Genomic DNA, 18923 nt, shown 5'->3' with positions numbered 1-18923 from the left:
TTCGTGTCGATATTTCTGTGTTTTTCATTTCTAGAATTTCTCACTGTTTTATTTTTTTAACCATTTATTCTTTCATCATATCTGACTTTTATATCTGGCCTTTCATATCTGGCTAATTTCTTTGTCTTTTTTGTGAATGTAATTCTTTCCTTTTTCTCTTGATCTTACACTACTTAGCAGTCATTTTTTGATTTGCATTTTAACAAGATTGAAATGTCCTTATGAATGAGTTCATTTGTTTCCTCAATGTGTGGTTTCCTTCTGTGATTTAGAATTTTAGTTTGCTCTCCCATCTTTATTTTTTAAAATATTTTATTTATTTTTAAATATTTCTGTATTTTCTTTATTATTTTGGCTGCGTCAGGTCTTAGTTGTGGCACGCAGCTTCTTCGTTGAGGTGTGCGGGATCTCTCATTGCAGCGCATGGGCTTCTCTCTAGTAGTGGTGTGCAGGTTTTCTCTCTCTAGTTGTGGTGCATGGGCTCCAGGGCACATGGACTCTGTAGTTGTGGTGTGCAGGTTCTGTAGTTTGCGGCACATGGGCTCTCTCATTGAAGTGCATGAGCTCAGTAGTTGTGGCACGTGGGCTTAGTTGCCCCACGGCATGTGGGATCTTAGTTTTCCAACCAGGGATTGAACCCATATCCCCTGCATTGGAAGGTGGTTTCTTTACCACTGGACCACCAGGGAAGTCCCCACTCTCCCATGTTTAATAGGTGATCTTTTGTTTTGTTTCTTCCCCTCTTTTAGAGATTTTGCCTTTGCTGTAATCCAGCTTCAAGTGCCCCCAGTCCAGAGCCTTTCTGTCCATCATGACTTTGAGGATACTGCAGATCTAGTCACTGAGCCAGTATGAAGTAGACCCCATGTCTCTGCCCTGTCCTGCCATCTTAGGTACCTGGTTCTATAAACGGAAGAAGGTGCAGAATTTTTTCAGTCTTCTCTCTCCAGGCAAGGCACACATTCAGTTCCATTCTCTCCACCAAGCACAGGTCAGGGCTTTCGTTCTGCTTCCTTCCCTTCCAGGCCTATTCTGCCTGTTTCTAGTCCTGGACTTCGAGTCACCTATGGTTTCTGCTCTCTTACCCAGTGTGTATCTCATCCATTAGGTCCACCATAACGCTCACCTGGTTTTAGAGAATGTCTTTGTCATTTTAATTCTTTTAAAAAATATTTTAAAATATATTTTATCTTTCAAAAGTGAATGTTTGGAGGGGATGGAAGTGGAGCTGGAATCATGAACCCACAGCACCATTTGAGCACAGATCTGTGACCTTATAGGAGGGGGAAGGAAAATGCTCTCAGCATTTTTATACTAGTCCCAAAGTGTGAGACATACTCAGGGAAGTGAAAAGAGGGTCTGGGATGCTGCTGGCACCACCTTAGGCAAAAATAACGCTCTTCAAGATCATGCAAAATTATTTGATTTGTCATAGTTCCTAACATCGATAAAATTGATCCAAAACCCAGCTGTACTAAATCAATATACCTAAATCTAAGCTGACATTTTTTGGTATGTGGAATTAGATTGATGCATATGCTTGGCAGGATAAGTATTTTTTTATTCACAATTCAGTTTTAAAGTTGACTTTCCTATAAATTGAATACAAACTGAGTTCTTTAAATTTCTTGATGGTGGGGAGGGGGTGGTGTTGGAAGCTAGTGTGGAATGAAAACAAGAACTCTCTCTTTTAAGTTAAGGCCTGAACAGAACAAACAAGTCACTCAAATAACTTAGCTGTTCTGAGGAATCAAGGTGCATATGAATATAGCAACCACTCCTATGACAAATTCCTCAACTGTGGGAACACATTTTTCATAAGAGTTAAAATTTGTGATGTTAGTATGCAGGCTGGATCAGTGAACAACTTGAATTATAAAGTATTTCAAAAAAAAAAGGTTTACTCTTGAATCCGGATTTAAAAATACTCAATTATCCGATTTAATGGGAATAAGTAAAAGTCATTTGTAATTGAAATGTACTCTTCAGCATTCTTGACTAAAAACAATACATGCCAACTTAAGAAGAAAAACAATTTTGTGAAAAATACTGGGTGGCTCAGAGAACTGAGAGGGAGGCAGAGAGGCAGGCTTAGAAGCAAAGGAAGCAGGGTGCCTCAAATATCCTTTCTTAAGAACTACCTGCCAAGAGGCTGGCACTGAGACCCACCCCCAGCCCTGTAACATTTCCTGCAGCAAAGCAGCACTGGGTTCTTGAAAGCCACAAGCACCTCAAAGGATTTGTAAACTCAGCTTGAGCTCTGTGCCACTCGCTCGATGTTCTAAGTTCCCTACAGAACCATTGCTCCCCCAGGCTGAGGTCACGGGCCCGGCTGTAGGTGAAAAACGGAGTGAGAAACACTAGGTCCTCCCTCACTTCCGGTTTCCAGGTGAGAGGCAGGGTCCAGCATTTCGGAAGGAATTTCACCCCCATGGAGGAAAGGTGTTTTTAGCCGCTGAATCAATGAATACCCATTATGTGGAATATGCAAACAGGATCCTAAAATTCTTTTATATACCTTGAACATTTACCTACAAATATTATTTAAGTAATGATTTGCATACCTTGTAAATAAAGGGAAAACCTAGCCCAATATCTACTCGACTGATAATAAATTCCCAATTAAAATTCCTTTTTATGGGGAGTTCCCTGGCGGTCCAGTGGTTAGGACTCAGCACTTTCACTGCTTTGGGCCTGGCTTCAATCCCTGGTTGGGGAACTAAGATCCTGCAAGCCACATGGCATGGCCATAAATAAGTAAGTAAATAAATAAATAAAATTTCTTTTTATGGTAGTTATACTATATATTAACGTTATCTTTTAAAACTTTTTGTGTTTTATATATATACAAAGCAAAATAACTTGATACCCTTAATATTGCTAGTGGTGATTATCTTTGATATGTATAAATTATGTTTTACATGTAGTTTTATAGAAGCCAAAAGGAATATTTATAAGAATTTAGTAACTCAAACAGTTATTTCTTGGGCCAAAAATAATGGCTGTATTTGTGGTGCTGCTCTAATCATCCCACTTGTCCCATATATGATTTTCAAACCAGGATATAAGGCAAATTTGAGACATGGCTCAAAGGATTAACAGACGAAAGACAAAATTTAAAAATTGTCTAACCATTCAGTGCTAAAAGTGCCTGGTTCGGGCTGTCAATTCTTTATTTAGGTGTGGGACTTTATGTAACATACATTCACTAGAATGGGATTTTGATTTTACAAAAAATAAAAAATGAAAGAAGGAAGCAGAAAAATCAATAGGAATTAATAATAGGGTTCTTTCAGTGCGATACAGCGCACAGCCCCATATTACTTTCTGTTTTCTGGGCAAGATACTTTTCCTCTAATGGCTGTGGCTATGTCATGGTGAGAATTATTCACCCTTTGGAGTGTTTACTCCTTCATACACAGGACTTCTCGAAAGCTATCCTGGCTGCTCTCATAATAACTCCTTTTAATTCCCATCTCCACATGAGTATTTCAATGACGCTTGCTTCAAACTCAACCTGTCCAAAATGGAACTTAATGCCGTCCCATCCCCAATTAGTTCTTTGTCCCCTTTCTTTTTAGAGTAGTATCACCACTCATCCCATTATGCCCACCAAAATCTAGGGATTATCTTATCTTTTCTCTCCTACTTTGCATTTTCAGTCCATAGCAAGGCTAAATTTCTTACAGCCCCACTCAGCCCATTACCAATGGTGATACAGTTCGTGCTACCATAGAAATGATGGATTGAGACAACATTCACGTTGTCTCCATATTAATTGAGGCCATTGTATAAAGCTCTGGATGAGGTGTTACACAAGGGTCTGACAGCTGAAGCAGCTGTAGACTCCGTGCTCTGAGTTGTCTGTCTTGGACAGACACTGCCACCAGCTCATGCCTGGATGAGACCTTTTCTCCTAGATTTCACACAGATAATTCTTTGCCTCCTTATTTTGATCAAGATACTGAAAAAGGTCTTCCTTTTTAATTTAAGAACAGCATGTAAATAACCATTATACAAAGTAGGAATTTTCAATCCCATAAAAGGAATGAAAATTATGTCCTGGGAGAGTTTGGAAGAAGCTGATAGTACTTCCACTAGCAGGGGCAGGAGGGCTTATCCAGGAAGCGGCCTTTAATCTTCACTGCAAGGGAGAAGAGGACTTAATCCTGTGAAAATAGAGTTACCACTGGATGAACATTATTGCTGGAAGGAGCAGCCTGAACAAAATCATGAAAGCAAGGAGATATGCTCACATTTAGTCAAAGCCATAAGGAGGAAAACTCAGAAACAGGATTGGAGAGACACGCAGAGACCAGACCACAGAGAGCAGTGAAAGTCAGGCTGAGCAGTTTGGCCTGTGTTCCTGACAGCCCCGCTAGGGGGTAGCCCTACGTCACCTGTGTCCTGCTGTGCACCACCCTGTCATTGGTTCTAAAAGGTAAACTGTGGATACACCAAGAATAATTTTGGATGCATTTTGCTTTTCTCCCATATTTCTTCCTAACTTTAAACTATCATTATTTTTTCGAAAATGGGGGAAGTTGGTCTGTCCCCATTATGTTTAATTATCAAGGCAGTTAGTGGCTATTGTATGGATATTTTGAAATGAGGAACCTATTGACATATATACTTATTTGTATGTTTTTGTGGGATGTTTTAATTGGTGTGTGTGTGTGTGTGTCTGTGTGTATGCGCTGGTGGGCACATGTGTACGCATGCTTCTATTCTAAGTACATTTTATTTTGGAAAATTCTAATCTTAATTTGGCCAAAATAAGGGGGTGAAGGAGTTGTCCATGTGAAATCCAGGAGAAAAGGTCTCATCAAGGCATGAGCTAGTGGCAATGTCTGTCCAAGATCGATAACTCAGAAAGAGACTGATGAAACTCTGGGAATGTAGTAAGGACCCATCTAGGACCAGGAAATTTAGAAAAGAAATGATCACTTCTCCTTCCTCACCTGAAATATTTCCTTATGCCTTTCTTCACCACTTCCCCTTCTGGATAAACTCCTAAATAAGAGCTAAATAGCATTTAAACATAATCTCTGAGAATTTTATAAGGAATAGATGATTGAATCAGCACTCCCTGGAGAGAAGACCGTTATGAGCATGTTTGTTCCTAAGTAGCAATAAATAAAGGAATTCAAATAAACAGGAAGAGGCAGTTGCTCACAAATCTTTTTTTTTTTTTTTTTACTCTACCCTCTCCTTTCCTGAGTTCTTTAATTATTCTCTTGGATAGATAAATTGCATCATCTCATGGTTATTTCCAGAAAGCCTCAACCCCTAGCTTCTTGCCTGTTGAGATTGAAGGCTAGTTTAGTTAGGTAAAGCATACTTAGGCTAGCGTTTCTTTTCCTTTACGTATTACATACATTGTTCTACCATCCCTTGGGCAGAGTGTATTGCTGCTGAAAGAACCAAGGCAGTGAGATTTCTCCCTATGCTCATGACGGGTTGCTTCTGCAGGGTCTCCATAAGGCTTTCAGTAGTTTCACCCAGCTGTGTCTTCGGGTCAGTCCTTCCGTATCGTTTTGCCTGTACCCTGTGGTGTGTGGGAGTTGACTGCCACTGGCTCAGGAGAGCAGATGGGATCTTTGTTCTTTCCTTTAGTTTTGTGTGCTCAGACCATACACTTACTACATCTGTGACCTCAGTCATGTATATTCTGCGTCTTGTTGCTTTTCTGTCATGACTTTCCTCCATTTCTTTTCTGAATTCAACTGACTCAGTTTTTATCTGTTGCGTTCTTATCTCTTCGTTAAAGCTTTGTACCCTCTTCTGAAGATTTTTCTCTTTTAATGAGACATCACGTAAGAAATGTCTTTGAGGGATGGGGACCTCTTCGTCTGGACTTTTCCCATGATTCTTTCTTATGGTGTATGCTCTTCATCTGTCTGTGGCTTATAATCCTTAACTCTTCTCCTTTTTTTAAACTACAAGTATGTGGTGGTGAATCCCTTCTCAGGTGGGACTGGGGACAGCTATTGTTCTAGCAAAACACAAAGTGGGAGTGATGGAAGAATGATTTGGGAAGGCTTAAGCTGAATTAGGTTGATTCTCTTGAACATCCTCTTGCACATCTCCCCTCAGTTTTGAACCTTGAAGGAGTCGGTGTACAGGGCCACTAGGTGGTACGAGCCCAAGTAGCACCATTCACATTGTATTCTCTGCGGCTCACAGCACAAACCCATTCATGACTGTCATTCTCTATCATAATGAAGCAACTCTCTCTTCTCTTACCTTCATCCTGCCTCCCCCTGGCCACTGGCCACCCCTCTGCTGGACAAGTATGTGATAGGTCACTGTCTCATGGTCTTCTCCACCCCGTCGCTCTTTTGCATGTTGACCTGGGTCTCATCAGGACCCTTTCCCACTTCCGGCATGGCCCACCCATGCCCCCAGAACTGATAGCTCCAGGCAAGGGCTCATCGGATAGGCTTCTCAGGGCTGTGCATTTTTTTTTAAGTGTCTGTAGTTACTGACTGAAGTGTAAATAATTATGTGTTGGTTCTCAGCTTCCGCTCTCATTTCAACACAAATTTCACAGTATTTGACAGTTGTGCTTTATAGATTGTGGTTTGGGCCTGTGGCCATTCCTGTTTCTCATAAAGGAGACTTTTCTCAACTTTCCATTCTTCTTGTTGTTTTGTGAGTCTTAAGGGAAGGGAACAATTACTTTACCCTGTGATCTTTAACTTGAAGTAACTGTCACTCACTTTCTTAGTAAAATAGGACAGGGTATGATGGATTAGAGAGAGTCCCGATTTTTTGACAATTCTTGCATGAAGAGTTGGAGTCTGTGTTGCCTGCCCTTGAACCTGCCATTTTTTGTGAGTTCCTTGGTCAGTAGAAGATAGCAGAAGGAATGCTATGTGACATTTTTGAGCCTAGGCTTGCTGAGGAACACTGAGCAAGCCCAGCCTGGCCGGAAAGGACTCCACGTGCTGAGGGGGCAGCAAGGGTTCCCAAAGTGACCAACGGGTGTCAACCACTGATATGCACCTGAACAAGAGCTGAGTCACAGTGGTGTCTGGCTGAAGCAGACTTGTCCACGAACACTTGTGAGACATAGTGATGGGGACTTTCTAGGCCACATGAGTCCTACATTAGCATGTGCAGTCAGTGAGCAAGAAAAATTTGATTGCTAGTGTTAATGACCCCTACTGTAGCTGTAAGTGGAGTGTGACAGGCTGCACTGCACGACTCCAGGAGACACTGTTCATTTCATATTCCATGTGACTGCTTTCACCCCCAAGCATGGAGGCACATCATGAATGATGCCCTAGAGTTGCACCATGTGGATTGTGGATCAGGAGCCTGGGAAGATTCTGAATACATTTGTTTGATAACCCAAAAGAGATTCCCGTCTGTGATACTAGCTGTGTACATGGGATGTCAGCACAAATAAAGAATTGGATAGAAGGCTGTCCCTGGTTCATTGTTTATTATCTAGGTCCTAATTTAGTTTGAAAAATCTTGTCCTCCTGAGGACTTTCACATAAAAATGCTTTCAAGCAAATCTGTATGAGGATGAAATCCTGTGATGCTTCTCTAAAGTTCATGTGGGTTAATTTATTAGTCATTTCTTTAGTCTTTTCAACATCTTTCAATGGAAGATTGTTCTTCATTAGTATTTAATATTGAAATATGCTGATTCCTTAGAGAGAAATCTAAATTTTATCAGATATTAGGCCCACTTTTCAAATTCTGAAAGCTTATGTCAGATTTGCAAATTCCTGTAATGTTTCCAGTGATGTTCTAGAAATCATTAATTACTTGAATTATGGCATTACCCATTTTTAGCTCTTTTAAACTGACTCAAATCCTTACTTGTTCTTAAAATATTGTATTTATACATATATTTCTTATAATTTTATAATTATCATATTTAAAGAGGCCCCTGAAAGTGATCACATTGGATTTCATGGGATAAAATGCTGAGAATACAACAAGCATATGCACTTAAATAGAGCAAAATATAACATTTTTCTAAAAAGAACAAAGTTTCCTGAAAAATTCTGGATGTATACGCTTTGGCCTTTTTCTTAAAGGCATTAGTCTTTAAAAAAAATTTAGAGAGAAAAAAATTAAAACCTAAGGGATTATCAAGAGCCTTGACCTACATTTAAAGGTTGCAAGAAATACTGCAATATCCCTTCTCTCTTTTCTTTCAAATTAGCAATAGCCTAGGATTTGACTGCATCTGTTTTGGGTATTATTACTGTAAAGAAAAGACACATTTTTATAGGGTTGAATTCTGCAGTGCCTCACAGGAGGCAGGCCACTGAATAAAGATGATACTCATTTTTTTGCAGTAAAGTGAGATGCACAGATTGAGTAGAGGGCAGAGCTTCTGTTTTCTGCAAGTGCCGTCACATTGTTAGTCCTCTGAATACATTTTTGCTCTCATGTCGAAGGCCTTAGACATCGAGAGTAACTTCCTGGACAAATTTTGCTTTAAAGCAGCTAAATCTTTTAACCATCTCTTTGTTGGGGAAAAGGAGAGAAATATTTTTTAAAGATAGTAGTCAAGGTTTAGAGCAGAATATTGCAGCCTTTGAGTAGAATTCAAAATGACATGCCCCTCATTCCTTACTGCCAGGCATGTAAAGGTTTATCTCTGGCTGTTCAGCTGCCCTAATCTTGTTTGCTTCCCCGTTTAGTTTTGTAATCTCTGCAAAAAAAAAACAAAAAAAAAAAACTCGATTTTGGTTCACTTTGAAGTTAGATGTTTATGCATTTATTTAAATACAGCTGGGGTTTTTTTTAAGTGAAAAATCTGATATCACAATCCCCAGTGTTTTATCAAAAAGAAGGAAAGAAAGGGAAATAAATAGCCACCTATGGCAAGTCCAGTCTTGGGAATAGAAATTGAAATAGAATACTATGACTTCATGGTTGATTCTTATATAGATCTGACTATACCACAAGGTCCCCTCAAAAAATAATATATATCTATTAAATACACATATAAGTATATATTTAATATATAAGTATATAAAATACAAATACACACACACACACACACACACACACACACACACACACTACCTGGGCAGCCCAGCCTAAAATGTGGGTGTTGTTCCCTGCCCATGGATGAAAATGTAATTCCCCTATATTTATTCAGATAGAGTGGAGAGTGGTCATGTATTCTGTTCGGGGCTAGTTACATTTGGTATGCCAATTAAACAGGAAAGCAGAGTTATCAAGTAGGCAGTGGGATATAGGGGTCTGGGCTTCAGGGGAGAAGCCCATGTTGGAGACAGTGGTTGAGTCATTTGCTTATAGACGTATTTGGTGCCATGACACAGATGAGGTCACTGAATGTGAGTGTTTGGGAATTTAGCGTAGGGAGAGGAGACAGAACAGGTGATTGAGGGACTGTGGCCCTCCAGGGAGGAGAAGCAGGGGAACGTGGTCTGTTGTGAACCACATAAACCCAGTGTTTCAAGGAGGGAACGTGCAATTCTTCTAAAGAGCGCTGCAAGTTTTTTAAAACGGAGTAATGCTGAATTTGGACACACCGAGTTCTTTCATGATCTCGCGGAGAGTCCTCTCAGCAGGGTGGGGTGGAGGGCAGCCCCAGCTGGAAGAAGTTAAGGAAAGAGGTGAGGTGAGGAAGACATAAGGAATAGGAACTACTGTTTAAGAAGCTCAGCTGTAAAAGGAGGAGAAATGGAGCAGTAGCTGGAAGGCATGGAGAATCAAAGGAGAGATTTTTTTAAGACGGGAGATACTAGAGCACATTGTACGCTGACGGGGGAGAGGTTGTGCCGCCGATGACCGGGGAGCATCACAGCAGTGACCCTGGAGGAAGCAGGTGTACGAGCACAAGAGCTGGCCTGTGCCCAGAGCAGAGAAATTTATCCCTTGTCACCAGAGAGGAAGGAGGCTGGGAGGGTAAGATGGCACAAAGATGAAATCCTGTCGACTTGTTTAAAAACTAGGTACGTATAAAAAAGAATAAAAGGAAATATCAAAATGTCAACAGTGGTTATATTGGGGATGCAGTTACAGGTGACATTTTTTTCTTATACTTTTTGGTATTTTTCAATTTTTTTTAAAAAACAAAGTATACATTTTATACTTATAAAAAATTAATGTAGTAAATGTAATTATACACTCTCCATGACCCTTCATGCTATCATTCCTTGAAAAGTCAGACTGTGTGAAACTCCTCAGCCATGTTTTTGTTTGTTTGTTTTTCTGATTTTGTTTTTGTTTTTGGCCGCACCACGTGGCTTGCGGGATCTTCGTTCCCCGACCAGAGATTGAACCCGTGCCCCCTGCGGTGGAAGCGTGGAGTCTTAACCACTGGACCGCCAGGGAAGTCCCAGCCATGTTTGTTCTTAACCAGATTGTTTTGCTGTACTGATGTTTGTCTTACAGATACTTACAGTGGCACTAATAACTCTACACATTGAAGGAACTAGGCAGCAAGATTCTACTTACAGAAACTGTCTCTTCCCTGCTCTCTTACTTGTCTCTGAGCTAAGGGTGAGGAGAAGAAAGATGTCAGGTACTCTTGGCAGATGGAGGATCAAATACTCTTGCAAACACCGGTGTCAGTTTCATTTCACCATCTAAAACCAGGTCACTCTAAAATAATAACACACACAGAAAAAAAAATAAAATAAATAAAATAATAGCACAGAGGAGTCACATTCACAGCAGAAGCAGACAAGATTTCTCAGTGGGAACATTTTTCTTCAGCCGCCAGATAACTATATGTGAAAGAGGAAGGGCTCTGTGAATGAAAAGAACAATCAAAAGTGTAGCTGAGCTGGGTGACGATGGCATCTGTCACTCCAGTCATCGCCAGAGCTGATCTGCTCATCTGGCTGACCTGGCTGGTGTGTGCTCCTTCCCCAGCATCATTTCAAAACTGCACGATTGGCCATAGGGGTCAAACTGCAGATCAATAAAAACTAGCCTTCCAGGGCACACCAGGGAGAGCCTGTATGCCCATTGGTATTACCAGTTGTGACTTTGTTAGTGGAATTTAAAGATGGATAAGGAAACTAAAAGAAAACCATTGATTATATTTCTGTTTAACAAAGGATTTCTGTACTACCCCAGTGGCTCCTGAATCACCTTAGAAGATGGAGCTTGATATTTACCAGAGAATATTTAACCAAAGTAAAAGCAAATAAAGCTGTTGGTTTACAGCAGTACAACTGAATAGTAAGGATAAAAGTTTAACAGGGAGCAGCAAGAGTTGTTTCCTTTTTCAGTGTGTAGAACTGAAATACAAGTGAAGCTGTACTAACCACCCCTGAGGTATTTGTGACCTTTGACAACACAGAAAGAAAATATTTGTAGTCTGAAACTGTGTCTCTCCAGTATTTTGGAGTAAATGAAAAATATAATCTGGTTAACAAGCTGTACTTTTCACAAGAGAACAAAAATCTTATTGGAAGGATTCTGACTTTGTCTTCTCCAAGTCTCGCAGAAATTAAATATTTAATAAAGTAACATTGGAAATTAATTCTGTAAAATGAAGGCAAAATGAAAATGTAAAAAGTATCTTGAAAGATAGGGTAGCGATTAAGATTGGACAGTTTCCTTTGACAAATAATTATTTATTCATTTATTCATCCTGCACATATTTATTGAGTACCTACTATGTGCCAGCTACTGTTTTAGGTGCTTAGGCTACATTAATGACCAAAAGAGACATGTATCAATAAGAAGAGGTAAAATATTTTCACAATTGATGATTCTTTTTATTTTCATTCACAGAATACACCTTAAAAATAGTTTTTCTTAATCATTCATTACAACCTTAATAGCTTTTAAAGTGTTTAACTCGTGAAAAAAAGCTTTTATAAACTAATTTATGCACCTGAATTAACTCTGCATGATTTGTGTAATTTCAAAACCCTCGTGAAGAAATACAGCTCTGTCCATTAATCCGGTATTTGAAGCAATAACCAGTGCTGCATGCTGGATTTTAACATATTCTCCTTCAAAAATGGATCTGTCCAGACATATCTGTCCTAGCTGAAATGATCTTTTCTGTTTATAATTTACTGTTAACTCTTCCATCAGAATGTGTGTTCCATGTGAGCAGGGACTTTATCTGTTGTCTTCATAGCTTTATCCCAACTCCTAACAGTGCCTGAAACATATTAGATGCTCCAGAAATTTAAGTATTTGTTGAATGAATGAATGCAGTAGTGGATGTTGAAACGTACAGTTTAAGGCTCTACCTAGTGTGTGTGTGTGTGTGTGTGTGTGTGTGTGTGTGTATGTGTGTGTGTGTGTGAAATAGCCATTATTTTTATTTTTATTTTTTTTAATGGTACGCGGGCCTCTCACTGTTGTGGCCTCTCCCATTGCGGAGCACAGTCTCCAGACACGCAGGCTCAGCGGCCATGGATCACGGGCCCAGCTGCTCCGCGGCATGTGGGATCTTCCCGGACCGGGGCACGAACCCGTGTCCCCTGCATCAGCAGGCGGACTCTCAACCACTGCGCCACCAGGGAAGCCCTAAATAGCCATTATTATTTCCATTTTATTTCTGAAGAAGCAGAGTAAGTTCCTTGCCCAAGGCCGCATGGCTAGTCAGTGGTAGGGCCACAGCTGGAATAATAGTAGCAATTATATGTAAGGCATTTCCATATGCCCATTTTAAATGAGAGTTTGACAAGAAATAATCCATTTTGCTTATCCTCACAAAATCTTTTATTTGATCTGAGCATTCAGATTCTAGAGCCCAACCTCTTAACTGCAACGTTGGTGTCAATAATTCCATGATCTAAACAAAGGAAGGGATTTGTATAGCTTCAGAAATAACTTTCGATCTTCTGTATAACCACCTCAGAATTCAGTTCAATGTAGAATAATTTATCAGTCAACCCCTGTTCCTCACTGGCTTTATGGCCACTATTGCTGCCTGCTTGGCCACTCCCCATATACCTTAGCCCCTCTACTCTTTAACTGGAGAGGAATCTAAATAAAGGAGCTATGCTCTAGAATAGGGCCAAAGCATCTTCTCAGGTCCCCTGATGAAGTCTTTATGAATGGTAAAACCTAGTTTTTCAGAGTCATGGAAAAGGACTTTTTTCTCTTCAGAATGAAGCAGACAGCCATACACTACAATAGTATACCTATCAGTACACAAACTTCGGTTGACAGAGAATTCCAGGGTTGGAAGAAGCAACAGAGATTATATGATTCAGCTTTTTAAATATTGTTAGTCTAGGTAAGATTATTAGCTTCCAGCATTTTTTGGTGATAACATGTCTCTTTTAGGAAATGGTGATAGTGATAAATTTATCTTTCCAAATTAAAAGAGACGAGCCTAAAACTTGTGTGTTCAATACAGGATTGCTATCTTAGTATCTCATGGTATCTCATATTCAGTGTTCTCTGAGTTTCAAGAGTTCTTGATATATTAGACATATTAATTCTTTGTCCATCATACATATTGCAAATATTTTTCCCATTTTCTCTTTTACTTGTGTCTTCTTATACTCATATTAAAATTGTATTGTCAAATCTCTTCCATTTTTAAATTCTCCTTTCTATCTTTTCATACTTACAAATTCCATCTGTATCCCATTACTACACAGTCGTTCTTTTGCATCTTCTCCTAGAACTTTTATGATGACATGTTAAATCTATGTTTGTTAATCCATCTGGAATTAATTTTTACATAAAGTACATGATTCCCAAAATTTTAACCAGCTGTTCCAGCACAATTTCTTGAATTTTTTTCTTTCTCTGCTAATTTGAAATGCCACATTTATCATCTAATATGTTCTTAGAATAGATGACCCTGAATTGCATTCACTACTTGAAGTTTAACTTTTCTTGGCTTTCTTTACCTAGTGATAATGTTTATTTCTACAATATAGTAAAATGATTTTTTTTTCTTTACAAAAACGTGCTACTCCACCGTATTGTTTCCACACTCTGCCCTTTGATTAAAATATTCCGTTGGCTTCCCGTAGTGCCTGGAGTCCAGCCTCACCACGGACCACTGTCCCTCCTGCTGTTTCAGCTGCCGGGCTTGTGCCTGAGTCCAGGCTCCTTGTTACCATCCACTCCTCGTCATTCTCCAGGAACAGTCTTTAGATGCCAAGTGGACCCATAAAAACAGATGGAAAATTCAGGGCTTCACTTAAATTAAATACATAATTGGATATCTTTCTCTGTTTTCTTAAAAATCGTATGTCATATGAGTTTCTTTGGAAATAAGGGAATACGAAAGATGATTCTTGTCGAGTTCAGCAAATGTGGAGACCAACTATGGGCAAATCCTGTGCCAGAAATTGTGGGAGATACGCATTCACTCATTCATTCAACTAATATTTATTGAGGACCTACTGTGTTCTCAATCATCTTGTTCCATGGACACAATGGGAAACTAAAGACACATAGTCTTGTGTATGTTGGAGCTTGTATTGTAGTAAGGGATTCAAATATTAGCTAAATTATCTACACAAGTGCATAATTATACATTTTTGTAAATGCTATAAAAATTATTATGGAAACATCTAAGAATTGCAAGTAGGAGTAAAGCACTGTTCATGTTATTAGATACAAGTCCTTAATCAGATATATTATTTGTAAATGTTTTCTGCCAGCCTGTGACTTCACTTTTTATTCTCTTAAGTGTCTTTTTTTAATAGTTTTTTTTTTTTTTACTTTATAAATTTATTTATTTATTTATTTATGGCTGTGTTGGGTCTTCATTGCTGTGCGTGGGCTTTCTCTAGTTGCGGTGAGGGGGGCTACTCTTCGTTGTGGTGCACGGCCTTCTCACTGCGGTGGCTTCTCTTGTTGCAGAGCTGGGGCTCTAGGCACGTGGGCTTCAGTAATTGTGGCACGTGTGCTCAGTAGTCGTGGCTCACGAACTGTAGAGCGCAGGCTCAGTAGTTGTGGTGCACGCACTTAGTTGCTCCGCGGCATGTGGAATCTTCCCGGACCAGGGCTCAAACCTGTGTTCCCTGCATTGGCAGGCGGATTCTCAACCACTGCGCCAGCAGGGAAGTCCCAACAGTGTCTTTCACAGAACAGAAGTTTTTCTTTTTTTTAAAAAAATTATTTTTGGCTGCATTGGGTCTTCATTGCTGTGCGCAGGCTTTCTCTAGTTGTGCTGAGCGGGGGCTAATCTTTGTTGTGGTGCGCGGGCTTCTCGTTACGGTGTCTTCTCTTGCTGCGGAGCATGGGCTCTAAGCGCACGGGCTTCAGTAGTTGTGGCGCGCGGGCTCTAGAGCACAGGCTCAGTAGTTGTGGCGCACGGGCTTAGTTGCTCCACGGCATGTGGGATCTTCCCGGACCAGGGCTTGAACCCATGTCCCCTGCATTGGCAGGCGGATTCTTAACCACTGCGCCACCAGGGAAGCCTAGGAGTTTTTCATTTTAATGAAGTCTACCTTATCACTTTTTTCTTTCATCATGATGTTTTGGGTATTGTGTCCATACACTCATTTCTACACCCAAGGTTATCTAGCTTTTTTCTCCTATATTTTCGTCTAGAAGTTTTATAGTTTTGTATTTTACATTTTGACCTGTGACTTATCTATTTATTTATTTTAACATCTTCGTTGGAGTATAATTGCTTTACAATGGTGTGTTAGCTTCTGCTTTATAACAAAGTGAATCAGTTATACATATACATATATCCCCATAGCTCTTCTCTCTTGCGTCTCCCTCCCTCCCACCCTCCCTATCCCACCCCTCTAGGTGGTCACAAAGCATCGAGCTGATCTCCCTGTGCTATGCGTCTGCTTCCCACTAGCTCTTTTACATTTGGTAGTGTATATATGCTATGACTTATTTTAACTTAATTTTTGTGAAAATTTTGTAAGTTTAGTGTCTAGCTTCTTTTTTTTTTTTTTTTTTTTTTCCTCCATGTGGATGTCCAACCATTCCAGCACCATCCTGAGGAACTTTACAGTCTAGTAAAGGGAGTAAGACCTGTACACAAGTGATTGGCTGAAATGACTTAACTAAGATGTTTGTCCAGAAAGATGTACAGAATTATGCTGAGGGTTTAAAACAGGTGGCATTTGAGGTAGACTGTGAAAAGTTTCATCACACAGATGGGACTGAGGAGGAAATTAAAAGACAAAGGACAAATCTTACTTATTTTTAAAATCTCACTCTGAGTGCAGATATCAGAGGCAAAGGTGGCAGCGGGGAGGCTGCTGTGGTGTGAGATGAACTGTAGTGGAGGTAATGGTGGTGAGAAAGGTTTGGTTCTGGATTGGATTTGATGAAAGAGCTGAGGGGATTTGTACATGGGTTGCAGGAGGGGTATGAGACAAAGTCAGGAGCCAGGGGTCAGGCTGACAAGCAGACGAATGGGTCACCATGGGCTGAGATGAGGGTCGTGGGCAGGAGCAGGTTTGGGACATATTAAGTCAGCCACCTTCACAGCCAAGTGAAGCATCGAGTGAGCAGCTGGGTGCTTAGGTCTGGAGACGAGCAGAGCTGTCAGTGCACGAGTGGTATTTAAAGTGATGAAATCAGGAAGTACATGTTGATAGACAAGAAAATAGCTCTAAGGACCGAAGCTTGGGAGGCTCAAAAATGTGACAGTAGGAAGATGAGGAGGGACCAGAAAAAGATACTGAGATGGAGATGCCAGTGAGGTAAGGAAGAGAATCAAGAGAAGGACATAAGACACCAAGACAAACGTGTTCAAGAAGAGTTTGTCAAGTGCTGCCAGTAGGTTAAGTAAAATGAGGACTTAGAACGGACCGTGGGACTCAGCAATGTGAAGAAGGTCACTGTTGTCCTTAATAGAAACTGTTTCCGTGGAGTGTGATGACAGCCTGACTGACATGGGTTTTCTTAGTGGGTGGAGTGCAATTGAAGAAGTTAAGTATAGATCATTCTTTTGAGGATTTTTGCTATAAAGCAAGGAAATGGAACGGTAGATGGAGGAAACAAACTCAAGGACAGGTGGTTTGTTTGTTTCTTTTGGGGAAGATGTTATAACAGTCGAGTGGGAGAAATGAGTGATACAGGAGAGAAAGAGGACCCAGCAGGAGTGATATCCTTGAGTAAGTGAGAGGAATCCAGTGCACAAAACGGGATTGGCCATAGGTAGAGGGGGGACCATTATCAACAGTGACTTAATTCTCTAAGCAATGAGAAACCATTACAGTTTGGTGGGTAAGTGGTATGATTCTTATCATGCTTTGTAATCTGTGTATTCCTTCCCCTTTCACTAATGGACAGATTCAAATGCATAACAGTCTGCCCCAAAATAAACACTGAAAATGCAGTTATGCTCAAAATAGAGTGGATTTCATGTCCAGAAAAGTTGAAACAAACCCTTGTGTTTACCTCAGCAACTTCTCCAGACCTCATGTCAGATCAAGATCTTTACGCTGTTATTGAAATTGCTGAAATGTTTCACTTTGAAAGTAAACTTCCTAGTACCTGAAATCAATTTTCTGCATACATTTTACCTTTTAAAAGTCCCCAGTGTGGCTTATTTTGTATTCCTCTTAAATTCTGCTGAATAATAATTTTTCAAATTATCATTCCTTGACTACCAGTGGGCTAACACTACCTCAGACAAAACTGGAAATCTAACGAGTGAAAATCGCTCCAACTCACCACTTTGTAACAGATTAAGTCACACATCGGAATTTAGAGGAACCTTTAAAGAATATTATATATAAGGTAGTTCTTGATGGAAATAATGAGCTCTTTTGATCATCCATGAAGTAAGTTTAATGTGTTGCATTTTCCCAGTGAAGAGGAGAAGACAGATCAAATGCATGAGGCTGTTTTCTGGTAAATTGTTATCATTGAATTTAGCAAATCAGCTTCACAGATGTTTTTCAGTTTCTTAGTATCTAAATTTGACTTTTACTATGATTAGTAATAAGTTCTCAAATCAGAAAGGGTTTTCTTTTTTATTGCTCCTCAGGCATGAACGTCTTTACACCAAGAAAAGTAACTTCAGCAGATCTTTAATTTCCAGCCTCAAGGATGTAAATGATTTAGCAACCCTAGAAGTTTTGGATGAGGTAAGAAACTCAGCTTAATTAAACTTAAACATTCTGTCTATTTAAAAAAATTGATAGAAGAGGTTTGAGCAGGAGGCTCTTTGAATAGCATCTGTAGGTTTCATGCTTTCTTCATCTCTTAGCTTCCTGATCATCCCTCCTGTCTTCAGTTTTACTGTGTGTAACTCACGTTTGCAGATCTCTCCAGCCTGGTGTCAACTTTTTCTTCTTTTTTATATTCGAATTACAAAAGTGCTAGTTCCCACAAGCTTGAGTTGCTTAGGTCCAAGACCCCTTCTTCACCTCAATTCTCCCCAGGAGTCTCAAAGGGGTGATTTGCTTCCTACATCACCATCTCAGTGGCAGGACCTAAAGCCTCGAAGATACCTTGAGAGCCTGTCTGTTACCATGGTCAGTGGACCCCTCGTGGGATCACAGAGCCCACCTTTTCGGGAAATGAATTCTGCTTGAAACTTCTTATCCCAGTGACCTCAGAAATATTTCAGACATCTCATGAAGGTACCAGTCCAGGCCAGTAAATTATAGTCTCATCCTCTTTTTCCTCATCACCTTTTATTTCAGATAATCACATCATTAGAGAAATAACAAGGCTCCTTTTCAGTAAAAGGTTGGGATCACTACCCTGCCTGATCCACAGGCTTTCCTTTTTTTAATACTTCTGATACATTCCTGAGCATTTTGCTTAAAAATGTAGCAAATCAGGAGGCATATTCTGAACCGAAGTAGTCATTTGGTAAATTTGGGGTTGCGTAAACAACTCAAGTACTTCCTCAGAATAATCTTTCTTGAGAACATCAAACATCTTATAATCAAATAGTGTTTGTAAGCCAGGGATTGCCAATACCTTTATGAATCTTTGTGTATCAGATTTTCCAATGATGTGAAATCCTAAGCTTGTGGATTATAAAGAAGGCTTTA

At 39.9% G+C, this 18923-nt stretch overlaps 1 protein-coding gene across 1 annotated transcript in view; it reads left to right on the top strand.

The window, feature by feature from the left end:
- The window catches only part of MYO3A (myosin IIIA), a 186626-nt gene that overhangs the window by 63641 nt on the left and 104062 nt on the right, over positions 1-18923 (top strand). Inside the window, 1 exon segment of the mRNA XM_032622926.1 lies at positions 17906-18005. Within this exon segment, the coding sequence (XP_032478817.1) occupies positions 17906-18005 (100 nt within the window).

Source organism: Phocoena sinus, chromosome 2 (assembly GCF_008692025.1).
Source record: "Phocoena sinus isolate mPhoSin1 chromosome 2, mPhoSin1.pri, whole genome shotgun sequence".
Classification (NCBI taxonomy): Eukaryota; Metazoa; Chordata; class Mammalia; order Artiodactyla; family Phocoenidae; genus Phocoena; species Phocoena sinus.
Note: the sequence above shows the minus strand (reverse complement) of the source record. Positions and strands in the feature narration are given on the sequence as shown.